A 19,095-nucleotide genomic window follows, 5' to 3' on the forward strand; every position below is an offset into this window, starting at 1 on the left:
TTGGTGCATGCCCGACACCCAGTGGCAGCGCCAACCCAATTTCTTGTATTTATTTGTTTGTCATCTACAGAACACATTTCTTAACGTATCCACTTGAAACTTTCCATACTTATTCCTTCTATCTTAAGGAACATCCCTATAGTTTGAGGTAAATGCCCAATCCCCAGGGGCAGAGCCATGCCCATTTTCTTTTTGTGTGTCACTCTACACATAATTGACGGAAATTCGTAAAATTTAATAGAGTTCTTCATTTCACTAATCTAAATGATGCATATAAATTTCACACCACAAAGATCGAACCAAAACTTTTGTCGTTAAAGTGTTCACAAGGTGCGACTTCGTGAAACAAGGGCCAGAACACCAGGCGTAATTATCAGAAATTGCTGAAATCCAATAGATTCCTTCGTTTCACTACTATAGGTAGGTGTTACATAAACCAATTTCATACAGATCGAATAATAACTAAGGGCATTGGACCGTTCACACGATGCAACAAAGTGAAACAAGGGCCATAATTCCAGAATAGATTAATGGACGTAAATAGACTTCTTCATCTCACTAATGTAAACAACATATATCAATTTCAAAACAATCAGATGATAAATGTACTCTGTAGAGCGTTCACATGAAATTGTGAACGACGGACAGACCGTCGGCAATACAAAACCCCCCTTTTCATGCTGACATATAAAAATGACATATACACGGGTCATAATTGTCAAAAATGTTTGTTAATCCTTATTTCATACCACTTTTGGATTTTCGGCTCTCCTGAGTTTTCAGAGGTAGCAAACTACAGATATATGCACTAGGTGACTATGGTCCCTTCTATCAGGAACCATGCTCAATCAACCCTTGTTCGCCGAGAAAGGTAGGACAATACATGTGGTATAGAAGGGGTGGGGTAGTGGTGGTGTGTATATTTTTAGCTAGAATGAAATGAAATAGGGTTTAACGTCCGACTGGGCTGATGGAGACGGGTAACTAGAATGAGTCAAGCCAGTGGCAACAAGAGCATCGCTAACACTGCAATATACGACCACATCCCTGCTTTGATTGATATGGTACTTTTTAAAACGAAGAGAATGAAATATGAAATGGCTGTAATATGACAAGAGGCAAAGAAGGCTAGGCGTTGGTTTTGTTTTGCCAAATTTACAGACAAAATATTAACAAAAAAGTGGGTGTGACACTGCCCCATGGTGTCGGGGCATGCACCAAAATAAATAGTTGCTGTCTTTACGGTATAAGGAATAGATGTTCAAAGTTCCAAGATGATCCATTCAGGATTGCAGTCTATAGACGATAAATATATAAAAATTGGGCGTGGCTCTGCCCCCTGGGGGTTGGATATGGAACAATATAAATAGGTACCACCCTGTTATTGAAATGATTGATATACTGAATTTGAACAAAATCTGTTAATTATTGCAACCTGTAGAGTATTTACCGATAAAAACTAACAAAGAAGTGGGTGTGGCACCACACCCCTGGGGGTCGGGATATGCACCAAAATAAATAGTTGCTATCGTTACAGCAGTGATTCTCAACACTTCCTAAGTCTGCTGCGCAATTTTGAATTGCACACTAAGAAAATGCGAAAAACCACGTGATCCAAATTGAGTATTCACTGGTGTCCACTGGTACAACCCTATGCTGGATTATTTCGAATTGGATCCAAATCTGTTAATAATTGCAACCTGTATATCATTTACAGACAAAATATCAACAAAAAATGGGTGTGGCACCGCCGAAAAGGTTGGGGTGGAGGAGGGGGTTGTGCGCCAACATCAATAGTTGCCGGCCTTAGGGTATAAGGAATAAGTACACCAAGTTCCAAGATAATCCATTCAGAATTGCGGCCTGTAAACGATTAACACAAAAATTGGGCGTGGCTCTGCCCCTGGGGGTCGGTACAGGTATTTGTCATATGCAAAGTTTCAAGATGATACGTTATGAAATGCGGCCTGTAGACGACAGACAAATAAAAGAAATGGGCGTGGCTCTGTCCCTTGGGGTCGGGCATGCACCAAAATCAATAGGGATCATCCCTAGGGTACAAGGAATAAATATGTAAAGTTTCAAGATGATCACTTAAGAATTGTGGCCTGTAGGCTACACCCCCCACACACACACACACACACACACACGCACACATGAATGTGGACGTATAAAAAGCACATCCAGGATGACCGAGGCTTCTATTCTGGTGATATTTCTATCAATCGATTTGACACAGACTAATTAAGACTATGTAGGGTTGATATTTTGAGGTATTTGGACGTGGGCCATCTCTGGCCCAAACATGACAAACTTCTCGCATAATATTATTTTTTCAAATGTTTTGAATATAAAGCAAAAAATTTAAAACCTTTTAACAAATTGACAAGATATTCTTAGATACCAGTTACAAAAATAAGTTTTATTTATCAGTAGTGAGTCAATAGCTGTCAAGTGTTATCCAGACTATGGCCTAACGTGGCAACATCTGGCTGGATATGGGCCACACCCCGTCAGATGTTGCCATATGTGGGCCATAGTAGGGCCAAAGTTGAGTGGCTGTTTGGGGCTATTCCTCTTGATATTTCATCAGGGTTTCCCTTTGCCAGAGATCCAATTGGATGGAGCTGACAATTAGCTCGTTAAATCCAATTTTATTTCACTTCCAAAACCCTAAGCTTATCATACTATGTTGTATCTATTATTAGGGTGGTATAAAAACAATAGGGTTAATCATAAATGTTTCATCCATTTGAGAGTTCGGAATGTCAAATAAATAATTTGTAATGGTTCTAATGTCTAATAATTTGAAGTCGAAAGTAAAAATAAGCGGAAAAGAAAGAAATCGAAAGTTAAATTAGCGGAAAAGAAAGAAATCGAAAGTTAAATAAGCGGAAAAGAAAGAAATCTGTATAAGCCCATATTAGGCAATAAAAGTATTTTATACCAAGAAAAGGAATAGTTATACAATATTGTCTTTCATGAACAGATTGTGTATGTTGGCTCATGTCATCACATTTGTCCATCGCCCGTCAACCCTTTCGGCGTAAACAATTCATCAATTTCTCCAAAACTGTGCTATAGCTTTCAAAGAAATTTGATAAATATGTGGCCAGGATGGTTTTATTTAAATTTGTTCAAATGCAGTTGCAAGGTATTGGACAGAATCACCTTTAATAATCAGAATTAAGGCATCTTAACTTATAGTCTTCTTCTTCAGAATGATTGAAAGGATTTCTTTTGAAATTTTTCAAGAATCACCCTAAGACGAGAAAGGTACAGTTTTGTAAATTGAACGGGCTGGACCCCATATGAGAGGATCAGGACTTATGGGCATATTGAAACATTTTTAACTTTGAACTCTAGAAGTGTTTGATATTATTTTAATATTAATGACGTGTATGAATATTACACAGGATGCGATTAATCAGGTTTGTTCAAATGAAGCTATTAGGCTGGTCATTGGCACCTTAAGTGGACAATTTTATGTACTTTGGACTTTCAACTAAATTTGAAAGGTATTACAGTCGTGTAGGTTACAATTGGCCTATTTATATGTTGCAATTTTTATCTAGAATGTTCCATATAATAATTATTTTAATAAAAGTTAGTGGCTTACACGAAAAGTAGTTTCCCTTTTAGGTGGTGCAGGGAGGAGAACCTGGCAAAGAACAGCGTCTAGTCGGTCGGATGGGAGGAAAAAAGGATTTGTGTACAAATGCCAGCCCGGGAAATTTTTTGCACAAGCCACACTACACTGGCGTATGCATCAATCCGCATTTTCTTTCATTTTGTTGGGCTGTCCAAGAATACAATAATGTTATGTAAATACGAATTGCCATTAATCCTTTAATTTTTGTTTTATTATATACTGTATTACATCCGTTCCATGTTGATCTCTACATAGAAACAACTACATATAAATGTCACTTTGATTTAATCAAAGTAATGTCCATTCTAAAAATAGTCTTACGTTATGGGCATTCATATTAGCAGTAGAAACTTAAAACTCGGTGTGCAGGAGGAGACTGAGTGGTCCTATTAATGACCGGTCCTACTAATGACCAAAACCAATTATTGTCCGAATAACAGATCATTCAAATTTGATTCCAAAATTGTCAATTTTTTGCTTATTTTTCTATTAAAGGCTCAATACCACTCTTGTTGTAGCTGAATAATATGTCCCAAACTTTATTCTGGCCAACAAATTGTACTATTTTACAATATTCCAATTAATTAGCGATACAAATTTCATCTTAACACACCTAATTTAAAAAATTGGAAAAATTCAACTAAATGATTTGAAAAGCCTAACGTAAACCTTTTCAAATGTGACTTGGATTTAAAAATATTTTCGAACCCTCTGGACAAGTAAAATAGGATGTAATGGATAATTTACACAACAGGTAGGACACTTAAACATCTAGTACTTAGAATAAGTCCCTTTAAAAAATATTATTCAAATTTGCCAGGTAGTTATAAACTGAATCAATCTAATATTCTGTTGGGATATATCTGGGCACTACCCCTGCAGCCGTATTATTAAATTCGTGGAATTAAAAACGAAAATAGAATCGGTGAAAATGGCTTAATTGTAAATCTATAAAAGGGCAATGATATAATGTGATTCGAAGAAAGAATGTATTTCACATTAAATACAAGTACCGGATAACTTAATTGTAACCGGGGACTTGATTTCCGTTGTATATATATTTCATTATAAAATAGAATTTGAGCTGGTCTTATCTCGCGGATTGCACGTTATCTTGGATTACAATCGTATGTGCACGCGTAATATCACGCTTAGTACTACATCGTGACTTTGGAGTAAACCATGGTGTACAAAGTTTTAACGGCATGTGCACTGTTGATTTCCACAGCTATTCCAGGTTCCTTGCAAGGTGAGCCATTAATAAGACCCGTTTTTGGGTTTGTTTTTTTTTAAATATGCACACGGTTGTAATTTCACCTTTCGCATTTTTTAATGTTTTATTAGATGTTATGAAAATGTTACATGGCCGATCTTTATTTGAAACTTACATAGACCCCACAATATAACCAAATTAGGGATTTAAAACTTACATAGACCCCATAGTATAACCAAATTAGGGATTTGAAACTTACATAGACCCATAGTATAACCAAATTAGGGATTTGAAACTTACATAGACCCCACAATATAACTAAAATAGGGATTTGAAGTTTTATTTTAATATATCTCCATACAACCAAACCAAGCAACCAGACCCGGCCAGCCTTTTAGTAATGAAACCATTTGAAACGAAACGATTAAAGACGTGCATTATGTAGGAGCTAAATCTGCCTATTACAAATTTTTATTTTGGCTTAAAATTTTATAGAAATTATCATTTAGACATTTATTCACACAGGGCTATAATCAACTCTCTAGATCATCTGAGAGCGTAGATGTAAACGGATTAATGATTTAATATAAAAACGGAGAATCGATGCTGAGTCTCGATTAACAAGTAACGTTGTTATGATAATAAACAATCTTTGTCAAAACTTTGTCAAACAGTGATAACGTCGTTCATTATAAAGTAATTTGAATGAAATATTTTCAACATATTAATTTTGAATTATCTTTTTTGGAACTATTATAGCAATAATGGCTAGCACTTTATCTAATCGTACATAATGCATCTTCAATCTATGAAATTTTTCATTATTTACAAAATTTAATAATTCGTGAGAAGAAGTTTCCCATGTAAAAATAATATATAATCCCGTCGATTCACACTTAAAATTAACCTATTTTTGACCATATCGGGGGTTATCAGATTTTTGTAGCACAGACGAAATGAAGTGTGATGAGTGAACGGAATTTAATGGGGTTTAACGTCCTAGTGTTCTGTCCCGACTGGGTTAATGAAAACGGACATACGCCACACAGTTTACTATGAGGAAAATGTTTCACGGCCTACTTTTGTATTGAATTGCAAGTGTACAGGGACATTTTACGTGCACACGGAACCTCGGTCTTTACGTTGTCCCGTGTCAGACTCTCCGTCCTACATAACTGACAAGGGGGTACCACGCCGAAAAAAAAGGTGAACTTTCTCCACGAACGCAGGGATCGAAAGCGGGACCTCCAGTTCCTATAATTATAATACTGACATATAATCTGGGGGTAAGGGTTAGGTTACTCTAAGGTATTCTTATAGGACCCGACGGTCCAGGGGTCTTCAATGCCATATGCACATAGTTAATAAATTTATAGATAATTATCAGTCACAAATGATACATTATACTCCAGTACAAAAGGTTTGAGGCCTGGAATAAGTAGATATGATCGGGACTCCCGAAACGCAACTATTAAGTAATGCTTTTGACGACACCACAAATGGGTATCAAACTGTTAATTGCGACCCCTGGGGAAGTACAAATCTTCCATAATAATCAACTTTTGGGATTAAGTCTCTTCTGATTTTATGGGTACCATTGATCGACTGGCAAAGCCCAATCCACCTTAAATGCATATCTTAGGTCACTTCTTAGTAAATCAAAGGGCACTTAATAATTGAATTGCCCCAGGGGAGCACAAGGAACAATTTGATGCCTATTTTGTGCTTTCACTGAAGATGTGTAGTGAAATATGCATCCAAAATGAATTGAGAGTGGCTGACCAATGGTGACCTTTGACCTACTCAGAAGTGGGTTAATCCACACAATTGACTATTTAGAAGGGTTCATGGTGTCGCAGAGACCCCAAAGAACAGTTTTATATTCATTTGGTGCTTGTACTGAAGATATGTACTGACGTATCCATTTAAGGTTGATTGGGCGTGTCCGAGCCATGGTCATCTTTGACGTAATCAGAAGTGGGTTATTTCCCCAATTTGGCTGTGACCGAACAGTGGTGCCCTTCGACCTTTGCTAGCTCCTGGACTATTACTATTAACGATACATACTTAATGGGAATAAGACGTTGGCTCACTAACCAAAATATCCGGAGTTCGATCCGGATGTTAGCCGAGAAATTTCCTCTGCTAGTGGCCACGTTATGTTGACCATTGAGACAAAAATGATATCTTATTACCAATACCGTTTCTTTACCAGGAGAAAACTTGGTTTGTCCGAGTGGCTGGACCAGACACAATGTACAATGTATTAAAGCTGTAGCACAGATGTTAAACTGGGAAGAGGCGTCATTATATTGCAAACGCCAAAAGGCCGACAACTCATCATCTCTAATTGAAATAGATAATGTGGAGACAAATAACAAAGTTAAAGGTATCAAGTGACCTGATTCTTTTTATACACCCATATTTAATGTGGACGTATATTGTCATCACGTGAGTTCGTCGGTCCACCAACACAACAATACAAATTTCTTGATAGAACAATCTGATTAAAACACAAATCCTATTTCGTTTCGTTTTTATAGTTCAAAATTTCGTTTTACTTGTCTTTACTACACTAGGATCTGGAAGAGTTGTTATCATTGTCGTGTTCTGAATGATGTGAGGGAATAGCTAATGAAACAGTCTGTTAGGTGTGAGGTGCACGGAACTGTGGGTAAATGACTAGAAACATCAACGCTGATTGGTTAATCAAATGTCTGGCGTCATAGGGTCAAAAGCCGCTCGTATAACCTCTGACGCGACCTTCGCACTACAACTGGTCAAATCTTCATGTAGTGTAGGCCATCGAAAGTATAAAAAAACGAAATGAAATATAGATCTGTATTTTAATAAGATTGTTGATAGAACTGGGGCATAAGGGAAAAAAATTCTTTGGATCGTAGATTTCAAAAACATATCTAGGAGTTATCTTTCCGTTCATATTTTGACTGTATATATTTTGCAGGATTTGTTGATAAACCTTTTTATACGTCCACATTTTCATGTGGACGTATATTGTCGTCGCCCCTGTCCGTCCGTCCGTCCATCAACAATTGTTTGTGAATACTCTACAGGTCACAATTTGTATCTGATTTCAATGAAACTTGAAATATAGGTTTATCACCCTAAGATCACGTTTTTGGCTTGTGAACACTGTAGAGATAACAATTTTTATCCGATTTTGTTTAAACTTGAATGTATGTTTATAATCCACAGATCTTGGTTCCTTTCGATATTCGCGCATATAGGACCATAACTTCCTGAATTATGGCCCCTGATTGTACGGAAAATGGCGTGTTTAGCTTGTGGACCCTATAGAAATCACAATTTTTATCCGATTTAAAAAAAACACAAACGTTCAAATATATCACCGTTACATCCTAAGAATGATTGAGTTCGAATTTCGTGAAAATCGGACCGAAACTACTGGACAAAATGGCCACCGCTCGTTCACAAATAGTGTCAAAATATATTGTGTATAAGGGTTGTGGACCCTCTAGAGATCACAATTTTGATCCGATTTCGATGAAACTTGGAATGCATGTTTATAACCCAAAGATCCTGGTTTCTTTTTATATTCACACATATGGGATCGTAACTTCCTAAATTATGGCCCCTGATGGTACGAAAAATCACGCTTTTAACTTGTGGTCCCTCTAGAGTTCACAATTTTTATCCGATTTAAAAAAACCGTTTTATTATATCACCGTTACACCTTAATTATGGTTGAGTTCGAATTTCGTGAAAATCGGACCAAAACTGCCGGACAAAATGGCCGCCCCTTATACGCAAATAGTGTAAACTATGGTATATCAAGGTTTTGGACCCTCTAGAGGCCACAATTTACATCCGATTTTGATGAAACTTGGAATACATGTTTATATCTTTGCTCCTGTCGATATTCGCGCATTTCGGGTCTTACTTCCTGAATTATGGCCCCTGATTGTACGAAAAATCGCGCGGTTAACTTATGGTCCCTCTAGAGGTCACAATTTTTATCCGATTTAAAAAAAACCAAAACGTGTGAATATATCACAGTTATACACTAATGGTGGTTGCGTTCGAATTATTACGTGAACATCGGACAAAAATTGTACGCAAATGGTGTAAAAATATAGTATATCCAGCTTGTGGACCCGCTAGAGACCACAATTTTTATCCGATTTGGATGAAACTTTAAATATATGTTTTTATCATAAAGATCTTGGTTCCTTATGATAATCACACATATCCGAACGTAACTTCCAGGATTATGGCCCTTGATTGGTCGAAAAATCGCATTTTTACACTGTGAATTCTCTAGAGGCCACAATTTTCTTTCCGATTTTAAAAAACCGTTTAGATATATGACCATTCCACCATAATGAAGGTTGAATTGGAATTTCGGGAAAATCGAAATGAAACTACCCGACAAAATGGCCGCTCTTTGTACGCAAATTGTGTATAAGTATGTAATACAAAGGTTATGGGCCCTCTAGAGGTCACAATTTTTATCCAATTTTGATGAAACTTAAAACATCTTTATATTCCAAAAATCTCAGTCCCTTTTGATATTTTGCGCATTTAAGACCATAACTTTCTGGAGTATGGCCCCTGTTTGTACAAAAAATCCTTTTTGTTTTTAGCTTGTTTTCTATCCATCTCTTGCAAAATGTGGGCGTATCCTGCTGGCAGCTGCTGATTAATCTTGCACGATTTTTTTTAAATCATGCACTCCTTTGCTACAGGCTTGTTTGGGTTTTTTTTCTAATTTTAATCCCCAATCATTTTATTCACTAATTTTATAGTTTAATAATAATCTAATTTGTAATTGAATCTCAATATTTTCTTTTTAAGATTTAGATATAAATAGCCCCCCCCCCCCCTCCCTGCTCTGAGTGAGCTATGTTACTCATAATTTTATATTTTGTGTTTTAGCTCTTATAGTTGATACCGGTGTGGATTATTGGATTAACATTAGATCAACAATAAGTACGAGAGAAAAATATGTTCGTCACAATTTTGGTTATCAACGAACACAAGTTCACTATTCTTATCTTAGCTGGAATCAGACAGAAACAAAAGTACAGGTATAAATACGATAGTTTAATGCACATTACATGATTACCCGAGTATTTTAACTGTTGCATCATTATTTGGGAACAAAAATAGCCATTGAATTAACTGATTTTTGCTGATAACTTTCATAATTATTGTCCTCGATTAATTTGCAATATCTTGTGATCTCGCCTTAAATAATTGTTCAGGTTTTCAATAAATACTTACCTTTCACAAGTTTTACAATTAAGTAATGCGTTTGTCGAAACAATTAAAATTGCAGAAGATAACAATATTACATAGTTCCCACTTAAAGGGGAAACCAACGATTTTCGACAAGGTTTCCTTAAATCTTAAATATATATTGATACCCCACCCCACCCCGTAACACAAGCAAAAAGGTTCTTGTAAGCGAGAAATTTTTTTAAAACCGGAAGTGATGTAGTTGGTTCAGCATGCTCTCTGGTCTCTATAGCAAGCATACATATTTGGCATAAGTTTGTTCACTCGACGTCGTTCGGATGAGAATCCGACCAAAAGGGACTGTTTATTTGGATATTATAAACATGGAATAATTTTGGGTTTTTTTAACGGTTAATACACAAATCCGACGCGTACTGAATTGACGTTGTGGACCAATTCACAACACACGGCCAATTCTTTACATCACGTGGTTTGCTTGACACCCGACAAGTGAAACATATTTCATCTGCTTGAATGTTTTTGTTCGTGCTGAGTCTGCTGACTGTGCTTGTGTTTATTTCAACGGACTTGTGGCGCATATATATTCACATAAATATATAAATTTCCAAAGTATGTCAACGTCAGACACCAACGTATCGAAATATAAGATATCGCTTCTATGGGTCTACAGTAATGCCGTACAGATTCGAGTCCAACCATTCTCAAAAGGAAATGGAAGAAAAAAAGGAAAAGCCGCTCACGTCGACATTATGTACCAAAATGCACTATATTATATGTCTCACGTGCCCATAATTTTGGTCTGTTTATGTTGAAAAACACTGTCAGCAAGCACAAAAACATCGAAGCAGACGAAATACATGTCACTTATAATTGCAAGCTGCCAAACAAACCACGTGATGTAAGTAAACATTTAGCCATGTGGCGTGAATTGGGCCGCAGCGTACTGTTCGGTATGAGTGAATTTACGCGACGGCTTTGTGTACTAAACGATAAAAAACCCTCATAAATTCATGTTTATAATATCCTAATGAATAGCCCATTTGATCATTTTTTGGCCAAAGGACGACGCGTGAACAAAATCTAGCAGTAAACTTATGCCAAATCTGTTTACTACAGAGCCCAGTGAGCGTGTTGAACCATTAATTTCTCGCTTACAAAAACATTTTTGCTTTTTTTACAGAAGGGATTATATATGAATATATATTTAAGATTTATGGAAACCTTGTTGAAAACAGGGGGATCACGGTAGCTAAGTGGGTAAGACGCTGGCTCACTAGCCTGGAGGTCGGGTGTTCGATTCCTGCATTGGCCGAGAAAGTTCATCCAGATTTTCCGGCGTGATTCCCCCTTGTCAGTGATGCAGGATGGAGGGCCTGACAATGACAGCGGTCTAGTCGTTCGGATGGGACGAAAACCGAGGTCCCGTGTACACATTGGCGTGCACGTAAAAGATCCCCTGGCAGTTGGAATTTGATATAAGAGTAGGCCCTAGCGCCACTGCCCGGGCAAAATTTCCCTCATAGCACACTGTATGGCGTATGCCCGTCTTCATTAGCCCAGTTCGGAGCAGAACAGTAGGACGTTAAACTCCATTTCATTTCATTTCATTGTTGAAAACAGTTGTTCTTCCCTTTTAAATATATTATATATAATACGCAACCTTACTACTTGTTGAAATAATAAATGGAAATATCAGGATTCTAAATCTGGCCATTCATTACTATTCAATGTGTCTGTTTCTATTTGCACCTCCTAATATTTATTTTCAGAATGGATATCTTAACTTTGAACAGATGATGAGATCATATGAATACGAGGACACTGAAGATCGATGCGGGTATATGTCTGATGATGGGAAATGGCACGATGCTAAATGTAGAGCTAGGAAATCGTTTATTTGCAGCAGAAGTTTAGGTCAGTGATTTCATTAGCGAAGTTAAATGGTGGCGGGTGGTGAGAGCGAGGTTATTTAAATGTTTCACTTTCGCCCGTCTTGACTTGTTATGTTGCTCCACACATTCGTCTATTAAATTAAATTTGCTAATGAAAATTTCCTCGGGTTTAAATTTTGATGCTTTCACCGGAATACATTGGTCTCAGTGTTTGGCCTACATTCACTACTTTTGAAATTTTCTCAGAAATAATTATATAGCTTCAGAAAGATTAAAAAATCTTCAGGAAACGTTCATTTGTATGTACTAACGACTAACAGTATTTCGTACTCACAGCACCAGCTTAGAATTATCAGTTGATTTTTCTGAACGAATTTGCATTCATAAATAATATATATACTTAGAACTAAGGGCGGACTATGTCTCGGGCCGTTAAAGGTGACCCGATTGGAAAAGAAATTTGTCATATATATGTCATATATATATTTTTTTCAAAAAGAATATAATTCATCTTCGCATATAAGAGGAGAAAAATGCTCTATGGTTTCGTGTCGCGTAATCTTTACAGTGGTGGGAACGGGGGAGATGCAACGAAACCAGTCGGTTCGACGACACGGAGGTGCCCCCACCCCACCCTTGTCTAGATCTGGACATATAACATTTTGTTCACCATCTATAATCATGAGTAGAATTGAATCGAGTTATTAAAGATGATTATCTTATTATGCTGTTCAACAGATTGTGAAATGGGATATTATGGTCCAAACTGTGATGAAGTATGCCATTGTTACCAATCACAATGCGATCAAGATACAGGAGTATGTGACTATGGATGTAAACATGGATGGATGGGATTTAGATGCGACCAAGGTAAACTATATTTATTTACTTACTAAGAATCACGTAGGTCTTAAATAGAATTGATTTTCTACTGAAAATGAAGTTATTTCAGTTATAGAATTTTAAAAGTGTCCTGTTAAAAATTGAAATTATGAATTAAATGTCAATCTATTTCAAAAACCTAGGAGTTAAGTCCAGTCTGTAACTATAAGATCAACCCCTATTACCTAAAACAAAAAGATCAACCACTATTTCAAATTGCGTTGTGGAAGATTTTTTTCTAGGTATAGGCTTTTGACACGGAACAAGGTGCATTTCCCCAATAATTTATAAAATTAATATAATTTTTATAGATTGATTTATACAATTTTGTGGTTTTGTTTGCATACATTTATCATTTTATTTGTTTTTGTTTCAGTGAAAGCAGCAGCAGAAGGTAGAAAATCTCAATAAATCAAAATTAACTGCTTTCTTTTAGTTATGTATATCAGGTCTATCATTACTCTTATTTTAACTTAATATGATGAGGCATTTAAAACAAATATTCCGGGAAATTAAAGACTTAAAAGCCACAGATTTTTATTTGTATTTTTCAAAAAATGTATAATTATAACTTCTTAATTCACGCGAAAAAAACCCAACTCAAAATGATTATTGTAGCAATATGCGTCAGCGGTCAGATGTGGAAAGCTCGAACTGTCAAAAACCTCACCACGTCCAACGTGTGACGTATATCCCATGTGGTCTTCTAGATTTATATCTGGTCATATTTTATATATCTTTTCTCTTGTCTAGGACTCTACTTTAAGCGTTGTGAATTTACTTTCAGCTTACTCAGTTTATCCTGTTATCTTCACAATATTTCACAAACAAACCACCTGTGTTCCCATACAAATACTATTTTTCATAGATAAGTGCGTGTCATCTTCATCTACTGGTTCATATCATTCAAAATGTTACCACAGATTTCCGTTCTAACGTGTGTTATGCTTGTATAGTTGAGCTAAAATTCACATATTAGCCTAATCAAACCAAATGCCCCCCCCCCCCCATCAACCCATGCCATCAAACAACCACCCTTTCTCACAGGCACACAGACAGACAACCCATTACCTCTACATTAAACGAAATATCTCCTTTTCACCAGAATTTCATCGTACGCAATAATATTAAAACATTGCATTTTTCAGTGGCAACGTACTGTGTTAATTCTCCAACCAAAGGTAAATATGCTCTGTTAAGGGTTGATAGAAAAAACGTAAAATATGACAAAATCTACATCATCAACGAATCACAGGATACACCATCATCTACAACATGTGATCAAGGAATGTTTAACGAGGACGTTGACGGTGTTTTAAACCTCAAGATATTAATTGAAGATGATAATACAACATCTCCCAGTTGTTACTATACAAAGGTACGTATACACTCTTGTTACCATTCACAGGTACGCATACACTCTTGTTACCATTCAAAGGTACGCATACACGGCGATGGTCATTGCTAATATGTTTTGTTAATGAGTGTAAAAGTCAGAAAGGTACGTCGACACACTGAATTATCATGGCTAAGTCGCCTTTCAAAAAACAGATTACGAGTGTCAATTTAGAAATAAAGTGAACTGATATACAGTTGATTAATTTTTCTGTTTTTAAACAGAAAGATTGAAATATAACCATATCGCTATAATATATCACCACCTTTAAAAAAAACTGTTACCATTAAATTTATCCATTAACAGACGGACAAGGGAGTCGTCAAATGGACATTAAGAACAGAAGAAGTGTCTGGTTTCTTTAGTTACTATGACAGATTATATGAACTGAGTTGTGATTTTACAACAGCAGAAACTTTGACAAGAAATTATAACAAACAGGCTATAAGTGGGTAAGTTTTGTTTAAAGGATTTCATTAATATTATTTTGTGGGTTCTTGCCACAAAAAAAACATGCTGCAATATTGTTTCAACAGCTCGACCTTACCTTCTAAATACGTAAAATCCACTTCAGTAGATTTAATGGAAATATTTTTTAGTTTGCTGAATAAGGCGAAATTCTAATTTTATAAATGACAATTTTTATTTAAAAGTGCACCTTGTGTTGTCTTTATTTTGTTTTATCTTGTTCTCCCCAGTATATATCAACCCAGCAAAGTAAATATCATCCAGACTACCGAGGACGTCCAGCTATTCATTCTGAACCCAACAACAACCAGTCGTGTTTCGCAAGTACAGATTGGCTCCAGAATTCAACTGGCAATGATATTAAATAAACGTGATGACGTAACAGCCTCCGGTCAGTAGACGCTTATTTTCGTTAAGCACATTATATTAAAGCGTAACTGAGCAGTGATGTGAAATGGAAAATAATATCTATGTCGTTTATGAGAATTCCACTGTCATTATCTACTAATAAATGTATACTTTTGTAACAGGTATTTCACCATATAACTGTTCCTGTTCTACACCTGATGGGAAAACAGTTCATCAACTTACAGACTCTAGGGGGTGAGATTTACTTTAAAGAAATCGATTGGCTTAATTTAAGAAAACTATTTCCTTTGGTATTTTAAAATCCGCTTATAATAAGAAACGAAATTCACTTGAAGAGATTACAAATAATATGTCTAGTCTAGACTATTTCAGTTGGGACAAGGTCAATTAAACCACCATTTCACCAGATATTTCTTACCTGATCATCTCGCAATTTATTGGTATGAAAGACTAGACTTTAATCGATCCTTATCCTGTATCCAGTTTCAATAAATTGGTCATTGTTTTAATTACAAATGAAACTTGGAGTGATATGATCACGATTTCCAAAACCATCATCCTTGAACGAGGGGGGGGGGCACAGCCCCACTTCGGCATAGTTTCATTTTCACCACTGAACAGTTACCCGCCCATCGAGAGGCTAATTTGTTCGCTTGTTGTTAACTAATGTGTGAATTAACCCAAATCTGTATCATTACTGTAGATTAGTAAGCAAGGTGCACCAAAGACATCACTACCGGTTTTTAACTACAAAAAAATAATTAACTATTCGCTTACAAAAACTTTTTTGCACGTGTTAGAGCCGTAATGATATTTTGTAATAATTTTGTTAGAAATTTGTTGGGTTTTTTTTTTGTCATTTAAATTATAGTAATCAATTTCGGCAATTGTTCTTACAAACAAATTTGTTCTAAATAATGATTTAAATTGCTAATGAAACCGGGCATGACGTAAAATTTGTCGTAAAATGTCATTTGAGGACGTGTTAACAGACCGTATAAGTTAACCACAGCTGTGATTATCTGAGGTAACTACAGTTGAAGTTGGCTGAGTACTGTTAAAGTAAGCCGATTTATCTAGAGACGAGGTTAGCCGAGTTACTGCGGTGGAAGTTAACCGAATATATATATACAGTTGAAATTAGCCAAGTTAACTACGGTCGGGGTTAGCCGAGTTATCTACAGTCGAAGTTAGCCAAGTTAACTACAGTCGAAGTTAGCCGAGTTAAATACAGTCTAAGTTGGTCAAGTTCACTTGTAATTCTGTGATTAGGAAAAACATTATACTCCCGGTGAAAACATTCCGAATGGACCATGTGGTGAGGCGATGAGACCATTAAACGTTCTCATGCGAATCACTCCTCGAAATTTATATATTTGAACTACATGTACATGTACTCCATTTGTAGATTTAGAAGTACTATTATATTTAAATATCATTTCAGATGTCCTGTACGAGATTCCCCTGTATTTGCTCTAACCGGAAGTAATGACTCATACCTTACATCCAATGTATTTGATGCTTTCACAATTAAAGGAAGTTTAGGTCTCATCTTCAGTTGTAGTTTTGAATTCTGTTTTGATTCAAATGAAACGAAGTGTGCTGATGTAAGTTTTTTTTAATTTTGGAATCTGTATAGTTTTATCATACTCACCTTTTCCTTTAACATAGCCGGTGTATACGTAGAACCTTTTCTTATGTGGCGAGTGCACTTTCCTTTGCTCGGTTTTCATGACATATTTGGACTTACTTTGATTTAAATCCCTCTCAAAACATTTATTTGTAAGTAAACGGACCTATGCCACAAGAATCTATTTAAAGCAGTCTTGTTTTTCACGTAACCTCTCTCTTCTCACGATTTTAACACAGTGTTTAAAGCTAATTTTTGATATACTAGAACTTGTTTTACCCATTTGTTTTAATTATACGCCTTGGACTTTAAATTTGTAATAAACAGCAACACCATTCACGTAACTGGATTGAAGGAGAAAACTGTTTTCATCGTTAATCGCTGTCCATTTACCATAGATAAATGTCTCTAGTTTCCATACATAGATATACCAAATATATCGTACATTTATTGGAAATAACACCATATAAATATTTTTGTGGGAATGCATTTAAAATGCCCTACGGACCATTTATTTGATTGTCTTCTTATTAGTATTATCTTTAAATGCCCTGCAGACCATTTATTAGATTTTTTTATTTTAAAAAAGGCCTTCTTTTTTAGTATTATTAATTGTATATTATAGAGATGTAGTGATCTAAGAACTCGATCAGTATTCGAGATAACATCTAGAACAAAACGATCAACAGATGAGAATAGAAAGAGTGGCCAAGCATCAGCTTATTTACTGTTGATACCAAAAACACAGAAAGACAAACAAACTGGTAGGTTATAGTAGGCCCACCAGATTGGTCAAATACGATATTCTGAAAGTTTCAATATGATTAAAATGCAGATTCTATATTTCGTTTCGTTTTTTTATACTACATGGAGATCTGACCGGTTGTAGTGGAAGGTCGCGTCAAAGATCATACGAGCGGCCTTTGACCTATGACGTCAGACATTTGATTAACCAATCAGCGTTGATATTTCTAGTGGGTTACCCACAGTTTCGTGCACCTCACGCCAAAAACTCGCTTTAATAGACCCTTTTCATTGGCTAATCTTTCACATCACACAGAACGCGGGTGGTATAACAACTCTTCCGGATCCCAGTGTAGTAAAGGCAAGTAAAATGAAATTTAAACTATAAAAAACGAAACGAAATAGGATCTGTGTTTTAATCAGACTGTGAAAGATTTTTATAATAATGGGCAGTTGTTCAGTAATTTTGATAAAGTGATGTAAATTTGGTTTGTAATTAATTAAAATTCATATAAACATAAAGATATTTCAACATAATTCGATTAAAGTGATGTAAATTTGGTTTGTAGTTAATTAAAATTCATATAAACATAAAGATATTTCAACATAATTCGGGATCATATATATATAAGAATCTTTGAAAGAACGGTTAAATAGATGAGTAATAATGCAAAAAGAACTTTCTTACATTTCTAATAACGTGATAATGTAGATAACTTTCTTACATTTCTAATATTTTGATAATATAGACAATTTTCTTTCATTTTTAATAAGTTAAGATAATGCACAGAACTTTCTTACATTTTAAATATGTTGATGATGCATCGAACTTTCTTACATTTTAAATATCTTTTTTTCTGAAGTATTTTTAACTACCACCGATTTAGTCTTCTCTAACAGTACAAGTAATGTGCATGTCATTATTCTCCATTACAGATATTAACCACCTCTCTGTAGAATCTGATGATACCGTTTCCAAACACTTGACTGTTATAACTGGTTCCATCTTGGTATTGGTACTGTGTGGAGGTGTGGTCGCTGTCGTGATGCTTGTACGATCTAGTCGCATTAGAACTGTTAGGAAACAAACCAATGTGAAAATAACGGAATAACTCTATAAGAAAGTTAAAATAAGAAATTAAATATTACCAATAATATCGATACTTTCATGTTAAAATCTGTAATTTGTACTTTTGTCTTATCGATAGTTTATATGTCATGAAATACGTTATGGTTCTTTAATAAATTACTACTGCAGTGTCATTTTTGAAAGTTCATTTAACGTCCCCGGATGAAAAGTACAATTTTATTGGTATTCTGTAATGTTTCGATATTAAAGCGTGCGGAGTCATCTCCATTATTATGCTTTGAGTCTTAAAACGTGTGTACATGATATGGGAGTTCATACTGAAATCAGCGCGTAGGATGGGTGTGGTTGTGACAATGATATAACACTGCCAACATTATGGCATATTATTAATGGGGACAGGGCGCCTGTGTCCTGTGGAAGGGCCTTCAGGTCGATGCAAAGGGTCCCGAATATGTTCTCAGTCTTTAGTGCAAAAGCCTTTGCTTCCAGTAAAAAGGAATGTGAGTCATTGGAGAGGA

The 19,095-nt window shown here is 35.7% G+C and overlaps 1 protein-coding gene across 1 annotated transcript; it reads left to right on the plus strand.

The window, feature by feature from the left end:
* Positions 1 to 4,718: 4,718 nt before the first annotated feature.
* On the plus strand, positions 4,719 to 18,750 carry LOC126817295 (uncharacterized). The gene is made up of 13 exons (XM_050544139.2): positions 4,719 to 4,901; positions 7,081 to 7,254; positions 9,783 to 9,934; positions 11,876 to 12,020; positions 12,737 to 12,868; positions 13,257 to 13,274; positions 14,029 to 14,258; positions 14,583 to 14,728; positions 14,975 to 15,135; positions 15,275 to 15,347; positions 16,558 to 16,720; positions 17,369 to 17,507; positions 18,424 to 18,750. The coding sequence occupies exons 1-13, from the start codon at positions 4,835 to 4,837 to the stop codon at positions 18,597 to 18,599; spliced, it is 1,776 nt and encodes a 591-aa protein (XP_050400096.1). The 5' UTR covers positions 4,719 to 4,834; the 3' UTR covers positions 18,600 to 18,750.
* Positions 18,751 to 19,095: the final 345 nt, after the last annotated feature.

The sequence above is a fragment of the Patella vulgata genome, chromosome 4, assembly GCF_932274485.2.
Source record: "Patella vulgata chromosome 4, xgPatVulg1.2, whole genome shotgun sequence".
Lineage (NCBI taxonomy): Eukaryota > Metazoa > Mollusca > Gastropoda > Patellidae > Patella > Patella vulgata.